Raw genomic sequence first — 10064 nt, 5'->3', positions numbered from 1 at the left:
TGGGCGCGATCCCAGGGAGAAATGGGCGCGATCTCCAGGGAGAAATGGGCGCGATCCCCAGGGAGAAATGGGCGCGATCTCCAGGGAGAAATGGGTGCAACCCCAGGGAGAAGTGCCACCAAAAGATAAAAACATGAGGGGCAAGGTGGGTGGGGAGTGGGTTATTTTCATGGTTTCCACAGATTCTAACTGCAAAGATAAAAGTGTAATTTTACAGTGGAGAGGGGTGGCTCCCACACCCTAGACCGGGATCACACTGGGCATCTGCAAAGGTGGGACACAGACATTTGTGCCTCCTGCTGTGATACCCGGTATAGCAACCCCAAACCCCCATGAAGTATTATAGCCAAAAGTAGTTACCTGCATCCAATCAAACCTTCAGATCTAATTCCAGTTTGCAGGAAATACAAGAGACAGGAGAGTCAGATAAGTGACACCACAGCAAAGAACCGGACAAATCCAGAATGGGGAGCATTCTACAAAGCAACTGACCTGCCCTCCAAAACGTCAATGTCACGAATAAAAGAGGGGCAGAGAGAGGTTGGGAAGCTGCTAAGAGAGGTAAGGGACGTAGAAAACAAAGAAATCGTCTTTACTAAGTTCTGATTTGAAAAAGGATAGCAATGTAGACAACAGGGGACAATTAGGGAAATCTGGATTTGGACGACATATTAAAATAAGACCAGGGAATGATGATTGATTTTGTCAGGCAAGCTAATGGCATTTTGTAGTTATGCAGGAGAATGTAATTTTTTTTGTTTTTCTCTTGTTTATTAATTTAATTTATTACTACGCTGCAAGAGACTTGAACTTGTGTTTAGATTGAGGGAAGGAATCAAAGCAAGGCAAAGAGTGGAGATGGGGAGGGGGCAGAAAGAATGGATCCAAGGAGGCTCCGGAGGGGCTGGGAACCCTTTGGAGAGGAAGAAGATGGGCATAGGAAGTGGAAGAAGCGCCCTGGAACAGCCCCCATTTCCTGAGTGGGAGAATAAGGCAAAGGCATCTTGAGACTGGAGAAGCTGATTTGGGAGGGGAGTTTAGGGGGAAATGGAAGGTTTGTAAGGACCACTTGGAGGACGTGAGAAGAGGCTGCTTGAAAGCCCAGTAAACTCCTAATGCACATATGTGTAGAGGCCCCAACCCACAGGCTGTGTGGTTTTCTGAGGTGGGGGCATTAGGGTAGGGGGAACAGGGTGCTGCACAGCCTGAGTCACAAGGAGGGACGTCTCCAGGATCCCCATAACCCTGGCCTGCTGCAGGGGAGCCGCCCTCCCCCTCACCTGCTGGGTGACTCGCTTTGCACCAGCCTCTGAGTGGGCTTGGTTTGAGGTTGTGGCACAGTAAAAGCATAAATGCCTGTGTGCCATTGACTCTGGGTTACTCAGAGTCCAACATTTTAAAAATTGAGGTAAAATTCACATATCATAAAATTAGCCATTTTAAAGCACCCAATTCAGCGGCATTTAAGTCATTCACAATGTTTTGCAACCAAAACATTTTCCTCACCCCAAAAGGAAATCCTATATCCACTCAGCAGTCCCTCTCCATTCCTCTCTCCCCCTTCACCTGGCAAACACACATCTACTTCCTGTCTCTACGGATTTACCTAATTGTTTATCTCATATAAGTGGGATGATAAATATGTGACCTTTTGGTTGTATCTACCTTTCAGCTCTTGTGAATAGTGTTGCTATGAACAATTGTGTACAACTATTTGTTTGAGAACCTGTTGTTAATTATTTTGGGTATATATCCGGCGGAATTGCTGGGCCATATAATTCCATATGTTTAACTTTTTGAGGAAGCACCAAACTATTTTCCATAGGTGTTGCACCATTTTACATTTCCACCAGCAATGCATAAGGGTTCCGGTTTCCACACATCCTCACCAACATTTGCCATCTTTTGTGTGTGGGACTGTGTTTTTAATCGCCATCTTAGTGGGTGTGAAGTGGTGTCTTGTTGCGGTTTTGACTTGTATTTCCTTAATGATTAGTGATGTTAAGCATCTTTTCATGTGCTTCTTGCCATTTGTATATCTTTTTTGGGAAAATGTCTATGAAAGTTCTTTGTCCGTTTTTAATTTTGTTGTTGTTGTTGTTGTTGTTGTTAAGTCTTAATAATTATTTGTATATTCTGGTTATTGAACCCTTATTAAATATATGATTGGTAAATATTTTCTCCCATTCCGTGGGTTATCTTTTTACTGTCTTGATTGTGTCCTTTGGTGCATATAAGTTTTACTTTCTTTTTTTTGAGACAAAGTCTCACTTTGTCATCCAGGCTGGAGTGCAGTGGAGTGATCTTGGCTCACTGCAACCTTTGCCTCCTGGGTTCAAGCAATTCTCCCACCTCAGCCTCCCAAGTAGCTGGGATTATAGGCATGCACCACCACACCTCAGCTGAATTTTGTATTTTTAGTAGAGATGGGGTTTCATAATGTTGGCCAGGCTGGTCTGGAACTCTTGACTTCAAGTGATCCACCCACCTCGGCCTCCCAAAGAGTTGGGATTATAAGTGTAAGCCACTGTGTCCAAAGTTTTAAATTTTGATGAAGTCCAATTTATCTGTTGTTTCTATAGTTGCTTTTGCTTTTGATATCATATCTAAGAATCCACTGCCAAGTCCAAGACCTAAAGACTTATGCCTATAGTTTCTTCTAAGAGTCTTATAGTTTTGGCTCTTACATTTAAGGCTTTGATCTATTTTGAGTTAATTTTTGTGTGTGGTGTGAGATAGAAGTGAAAGTATAAACTTTCAATCTATGAATCTTCATAATATTTTACCGTTCGTATACACTAGGCTAATATATTAGATTGTTTATGTAGAGGATCTCGGCATCATCAGATTTAATATTTTTAGTTTACCATTAGTAAGTACCCTTAAAAAGTCAGGACATGTGGTGATTGACACTGTCCCCAAGACATGCATCTGCACCCATCATGCAATGAGGCAAGTGTGCAGAAGTGAATCCCCAGTGAGTAAGGAGCTTAGCAGGCCCTGCCTCCCCACCTTCTCCTGGCTTTTCCAGTCCCTCATCATGATCCAAAGCCCAGGTATTCTCATTAAGGGCTGGAAAGCATCATTTAAATTTTCGCTGGGCACGGTGGCTCACATCTGTAACCCCAGCACTTTGGGAGGCAGAGGCAGGTGGATCACTTGAGGTCAGGAGTTTGAGAAGAGCCTGGCCAACATGGTGAAACTCCGTCTCTACTAAAAATACAAAAATTAGCCGAACATGGTGGCAGGCACCTGTAATCCCAGCTACTCAGGAGGCTGAGGCAGGAGAATCGCTTGAACCCAGGAGGCGGAGGTTGTAGAGAGCCAAGATCACACCACTGCACTCCAGACTGTACAACAGAGGGAGACCCTGTCTCAAAAAAAAAAAAAAGCATCACTTACATTTTTTAAATTGTACTTTACTGCATGTAATGTACAGGAGTGGTATTAGCAAATTTGGATTTTGTGACAAGTCTCTGGACTACTTCATCCTTGGGGTGATCAAGCACAAGCTGTATGAATACCTACCTGGGATGAGGGAAGCAAGGGAGGGACACAGAGAGGGAGAGAAGAAAGAATAAAAGAAGGAAAGGAGGGAAGGAATCCTACACAGGCTTAAGACTAGAATGGGTCAGTGGTTCCCAGACCTAAATGGCATCACATGGGAAGCAAAATATACAGACTCCCAGGTCTCCTCTCCAGAGATGCAGGTCTGGTTGAGCCCTGGGAATCGGTAGGTTTCTAAAGCTGATTGGTCCGAGTTGGGGACCTTGAAGGGCATATGGTTTCTGAAGAGACACTCTACAGAGGGGAGATTTGTGCTATGCCAATTCAGGGAGCAAAACCAGGTCTGAGGGAAAAGCTACAGGGAGGAAGAGTGGGCTCAGGTTAAGCCTTTTTCTTGGCTTCTCACCCACAAGGCCAGGGGCTGCCTTGTGATAGACTAAGTCTGGCCATGGGGGGCATCTGCACAGAGGCTGGGTGCCACACTTTGGAATCTAGGGCCCAGTGAGGGGCTTTTGACCTTGCCACCCCTCAGATTCTAGGGAGAATATTAATAGATGCACAGGGGCCAAAAGAATCACTGTCTAAAGCCAGCGCTCTAGCTGTGTGAGCACAGACAAACCATCTCACTTCTCGGGATCCCATCTCTACACTGAGAAATCCAACAAAATGAGGGGTTAGATGAGCTTGATTCGTTTTGCTTTCTTTTCCTTTTCTCCTTCCTTCTCTCCTTCCCTTTCTTTTGATTTCCTGGCAGCAAAACCTTTTGTCCAAATAAAATGCTGCAAACTTCCATACAAACAATGAAAAGGTCTGGGCGTGGTGGCTCACACCTGTAATCTCAGCACTTTGGGAGGCCAAGGCAGGTGGATCACTTGAGGTCAGGAGTTTGAGACCAGCCTGGCCAACACAGCGAAACCCCGTCTCTACCAAAAATACAAACATTAACTGGAGCCAGACGCTGTAGCTCACGCCTGTAATCCCAGCACTTTGGGAGGCCGAGGCGGGCGGATCACTTGACATCAGGAGTTTGAGACCAGCCTGGCCAACATGGTGAAACCCTATCTCTACTAAAAATTAGTTGGGCATGGTAGCCGGTGCCTGTAGCTCCAGCTACTTGGGAGGCTTTGGCAGGAGAGTCACTTGAATCCAGGAGGCAGAGGTTGCAGTGAGCCGAGATCATGCCACTGCATTCCAGCCTGGGCAACAGAGCGAGACTCCATCTCAGAAAAGAAAAAGAAAATCAGCTGGGCATGTGGCCAGCTAATCCTAGCTACTGGAGAGGCTGAAGTAGGAGAATCACTTGAACCTCGGAGGTAGAGGTTGCAGTGAGCCGAGGTCACGCCAGTGCACTCCAGCCTGGGTGACAGAGCGAGGCTCTGCCTCAATAAAACAAAACACAAACAAACAAAAAATCCCTCAGAGGTGGCTACTGGATGAAGTAGCAGTAAAGGGCTTAGAGACTCTATTCCTCCTCCCTCAGTCCCCCTTTCCCCCCACAAAGCCCTGAATCCCTGTGAAGACCTGTTTGGAACTCCTGGGCTAGACTCTAAGATAATGTCACACACTAGCATGCTGGCAGGTCTAAAATGATGAGGAGCAAAAGGACACTCTTCTCAGGAAGGTTCAAGAAGGTCTGGGCTCAGAGAGCCGGAAAGAGCATCAGACAGGGACAGCAAGAGAAAAGGCTGCCTTCCAAGCTGCACTCTGGAGCTACTGCAAATATTTGACTTAACTCACTGACAATAGCTTGTCCTTATATCATCATCATTGTCTGCAGTACAGCAATCATTAGTCAACTTGCTCTGGCTGATGTGATGATTCACTGCGATGGGGAATTTGCAGGACACTGAATTTTCCAGGCCGTAGCTGACAAAACACCTACCCTGGGCTAGGATTTCCTGTGGGGGAAGCTAGAGCTGGCGGCCACCTGCTTCCAGTGGCCCCCACAGATGCATGGTGGCTGGTTCATTTTCCATTCAGATGTTCTCTGGAGTTATCTTAAACAGGACAACCAAAACAGTATCTGAAGCTGTTGCCAGGGCAACTTGACAAAGGACTTTCCCCTCAGCTATAATATGTGTAATGTGTCAAAGGCAGCTGGCTCCCAGGGAGAGGAAAGAGAAGGGAATCTGTAGAGGTTGCTACTCTTGGTCCTTGGAAGGAAAGTTGGAAGACTCTCTTCTGGTTAAATCAACTTATGTAGAACAGGAAAGCAGCTCTGACCCATGCCATAATAATTCAAGTTGGGGGCAGAGTGCGGTGGCTCACTCCTGTAATCCCAGCACTTTGGGAGGCTGAGGTGGGTGAATCACTTGAGCCCAGGAGTTTGAGACCAGCCTGGACAACATGGCAAAACCCTGTCTATTGTAAAAACACAAGTATTAGCCAGGTGTGGTGGTGCATGCCTGTAATCCCAGCTACTCAGGAGGCTGAAGCAAAAGAATCACTTGAACCCAGGAGGCGGAGGTTGTAGTGAGCCAAGATCGTGCCACTGCACTCCAGCCTGGGTGACAGAAAGAGGCTCAGTCTTTTTTTTTTTTTTTTTTTTTTTTTTTTGTGAGACGGAGTCTTGCTCTGTCGCCCAGGCTGGAGTGCAGTGGCTGGATTTCAGCTTACTGCAAGCTCTGCCTCCCGGGTTTACGCCATTCTCCTGCCTCAGCCTCCCAAGTAGCTAGGACTACAGGCGCCCACCACCTTGCCTGGCTAAAGAGGCTCCGTCTAAAAAAATAAAATAAAATAAAAAAATATAAATTCAGGTTGGGAGGCTAAGGGGCAAACCTTAAACTTTTGTGATATCTGCAGATAGATAAAGGCTTCACTTAAGATCTGTAAAATAGTCATATCTAAGCTGCATGAAGACCTGGAGCTTAAAGTATGTCCTGAAGGGGAAGGAATGGGAAAGATGGCAAGATATTAAAGACAACCAGGGTGTGGGAGTATGTTTAAATGCACACATGAAGCAGAGAGTTTCTGACATATCTGATAGCTCTTCTCTAACAAAATCATACTCTCCCATGACCACAGCCACTTCCACTGAGACCAGCGTTAGCTTGGAGGACTAACAGAGACCAAGCTGAACCTGCTCATGGTACTGATGAAAAGACTGAGGCCTATGAAAGGTAACCTGCTCGACGCTTCACAGCGAGGAAAGCGCAAAACTAAGCCAGAAGCCCTGTGTCCTGCTTCCCCGTGGTCTTTCCACTGATCTGGTACCTTTGTCCTGGGGACATCACTTTGCTCTATCTTTGAAAGAGGCATAACCTGGATAGCTTTCAAGACATGCCCCCATAGAGTGCTGAGTGGTGAGGGCCGTGGGCTCTTCCTGCCCTCCAAAGAAAGCCTCTGTTTCCATCGATTTTTATATCTATTTGGGGTCCCACTTAAAATTATTCGAGGGGAAAAAATTCTATTAGTAAAAAGTTTGGAGATCATCAATCTAGCGCTAAACACATTAGATGGTGTTAATGGTTGCACAACTTTGTGAATACACTAAAACCACGTTTTTGTTGTTGTTTGTTTGTTTTTTGAGATGGAGTCTCTGTTGCCCAGGTTAGAGGGCAGTGGCGCGATCCCAACTCACTGCAGTCTCTGCTTCCTGGGTTCAAGTGATTTTCCTGCCTCAGCTTCCCAAGTAGCTGGGATCGAATTACAGGTGTGCACCATGACACCCAGCTAATTTTTTTTTCTTTTTCTTTTTTTTTTTTTTGTATTTTTAGTAGAGATGGGGGTTTTGCCATGTTGGCCAGGCTGGTCTCAAACTCCTTACCTCAAGTGATCCACCTGCCTTGGCCTCCCAAAGTGCTGGTATTACAGGTGTGAGCCACTGTGCCCGGCCACCACAGGGTTTAAAATAGGATGCTTGAAAGTGGTGAATTTTATTTTTAAAAATTATTTTATTATATATCTATATAAATTATATACTTTAAATTAAAAAATGAAAGGGCCCTTTGTTCACACAAAGGGAGACCCTAAAACAAGCAGTGTGTCACACTTAGGGTTGGGAACCAAATAGAAACAGAACATGACAGTGATGACCCCAAGGTCTCCCTCTCCCCTGCCAATCCCCAGGATGCGGCTGGGAGACCTGGAGCCCCCTGGGCCGCTCCTTACCGAGTTGGTGCCGAGGATCTGCAGGTTGGGCTTCTCCGACTCCAGCAGCTTGGCCACCATCTTGAGGAAGCTCTCCACGAAGAGGTTGATGCTCTGGCAGTGGCAGGCCATGAGCAGCTGGTCCAAAGCCTCCATGGCAATGCACACGTACCTGGGAAGGGCAGCACACGCCGTCACCGGCTGTGGCCCTGCCACCCCATGGCCCGACCGGGGCATGAAAGGTGTCAGTGCAGTGACCTGGGCAATGCAGCATCCGGGTTATGAGGCTCCCCCACAGGCTGCCAACGTCTGGATAGCCTTTCCAACAAGTGTTTGCTCCAGCCCAGAACTGAGTCAGAATGAATCAGGGCTGGAAGGAAGCCTAGGGACCAACTCATCCAGCCCCTCATTTTACAGATTAAGAACAGGAGGATGGATGAGATAGAGCATTTCATGAGTCAACACAAAGAGCAAGATTGATGCTCACAATAGCAAACTCTAAGTCTAAACTCTGTGAGGTCGGGGAATTATCCAATCCAAGTCAAGAAGTGTTTATTGAGTGCCCACTGTAGAAAGGCTCTGTCCTAGACAGTGCAGGGGGTGTAAAGATGAAGAAGGCAGTCCTTCAACTTAACGAGCTGAGATAAATACACAGATATTCCTTTAAAGGGAAAATAAATCCTACAAGAAAATCATGCATGATGTCCCATGAGGTTTCCAAGGATGGAGAGAGATGGCTTGAGTGGGGAGGAAGTCAAGATCTTTATGAAGAATCTAAGACAGGCCTGAGGACCAGCTTTATGGAATGGAAAATTTGCAGGTGTTGTGTTTGGAAGCCTCAGAAATTCCATGATAAAGTACTATGCAAGCAATATGGTTAGCAGCATTACTATGTTTGGATGATACTCCCTACCTAGGGAATAAGACAGACAAAATGGACACAGAATAAATTTTTTTCTCAAGAGGAATGTTCCCTATGTGAACTAAGTCTTTTTTTTTTGAGACGGAGTCTCGCTCTGTTGCCGGGGCTGGAGTGCAGTGGCCCGATCTCAGCTCACTGCAAGTTCCGCCTCCTGGGTTTACGCCATTCTCCTGCCTCACCCTCCCGAGTAGCTGGGACTACAGGCGCCCGCCACCTCGCCCGGCTAGATTTTTGTATTTTCTTTTAGTAGAGACGGGGTTTCACCGTGTTAGCCAGGATGGTCTCGATCTCCTGACCTCGTGATCCGCCCGTCTCGGCCTCCCAAAGTGCTGGGATTACAGGCTTGAGCCACCGCGCCCGGCCGTGAACTAAGTCTTTAAACTACTTAAACAATTCCTCTGAAGTCTAAAGACTGAGTGAACAACTTCAGAAATCAGGAATACACAACATCCAATGGCAAAGAGCCAAGTCCTCTCACTAGATGACTGACAACTAGTATGGTTTGGCTCCACGTTCCCACCCGAATCTCGCCTTGAATTGTAATAATCCCCACGTGTTGAGGGGGGCACCAAGTGGAGAGAATTGAATCATGGGGGCAGTTTTCCCCATACTGTTCTTGTGATAGTGAGTGTGTTCTCATGAGATCTGATGGTTTTATAAGGGGCTTCCTCTTTGCTTGGCTCTCATTCTCTCCCCTGCCGCCATGTGAAGAGGTGACTTCTGCCATGATTGTAAGTTTCCTGAGGCCTCCCCAGCCCTGCAGAACTGTATGTGTCAATTAAACCTCTTTATAAATTACCCAGTCTTGGGTATTTCTTCATAGCAGCCTGAGAATGGACTAATGTAACGAAATAAAATGTCAACCTAAAGCCTAATATCCTCTATTCTCTATTCACAATTCTACTCTCAGAAGAAGCAAAAAAGAGGGACATGCCATCTCCTACCTCCAGCTCCTCAACCCCTGAAAATAACAATCTCATTTGTTATTCTTGCTGTTCTCTCCTCTGTGCTAAATATACTCAAGTTCTCCCAAACTAGCCTTCACAGGACAACCCCCAATTATCTTAGTTGTCTTCTTCAATGCTTCTCATAAATCTCAAGAAAAATGCCAAGAATCAAATTCCTAATGAGAAGGAGAAGGGCACCTCTAAGCTCAAACTCCATATTTGTTCCAAGAGTGTGACATAACTAGTAATGTCTACATCATAAAACATACATCCTTCACTTAGAAAGCTTTTGCATTCTAAAGAAAGAGAGGTTTTGTTTTTTGTTTTTGTTTTTGTTTTTGTTTTGTTTTGTTTTGTTCTGAACTTCTAACAAGGAAGCTGCTGCAAATCTTTCAGAAATTATTCTGGTTAAAACCTTTACAGTTTTGGAGTTAAATTTCCCAGGCAGAATGCTAGATGTCTCCCCTAAAATATGTCCCCTTGCCTTTCCCTAGAAATTCAGAATTTTAGCTGTGCAGGTGGCTGTTCACTTGGGACTCCATTTCCCAGTCTCTCTTGCTGTGAGGTGAGACCACATGACTAAAACACTGCCATTAAAA

The 10064-nt window shown here is 45.8% G+C and overlaps 1 protein-coding gene across 1 annotated transcript in view; it reads right to left on the bottom strand.

The window, feature by feature from the left end:
- Positions 1–10064, bottom strand: part of EFR3B (EFR3 homolog B (S. cerevisiae)) — a 112301-nt gene that overhangs the window by 41806 nt on the left and 60431 nt on the right. The window contains exon 4 of the mRNA XM_011951077.1: positions 7618–7768. Within this exon, the coding sequence (XP_011806467.1) occupies positions 7618–7768 (151 nt within the window). The remainder of the gene's footprint in view (positions 1–7617; positions 7769–10064) is intronic.

Source organism: Colobus angolensis, unplaced genomic scaffold, assembly GCF_000951035.1.
Source record: "Colobus angolensis palliatus isolate OR3802 unplaced genomic scaffold, Cang.pa_1.0 Scaffold109, whole genome shotgun sequence".
In the NCBI taxonomy this organism is placed as follows: domain Eukaryota; kingdom Metazoa; phylum Chordata; class Mammalia; order Primates; family Cercopithecidae; genus Colobus; species Colobus angolensis.
The sequence above is the reverse complement of the archived record's forward strand: the minus strand, read 5'-3'. Positions and strand labels throughout refer to the sequence as shown.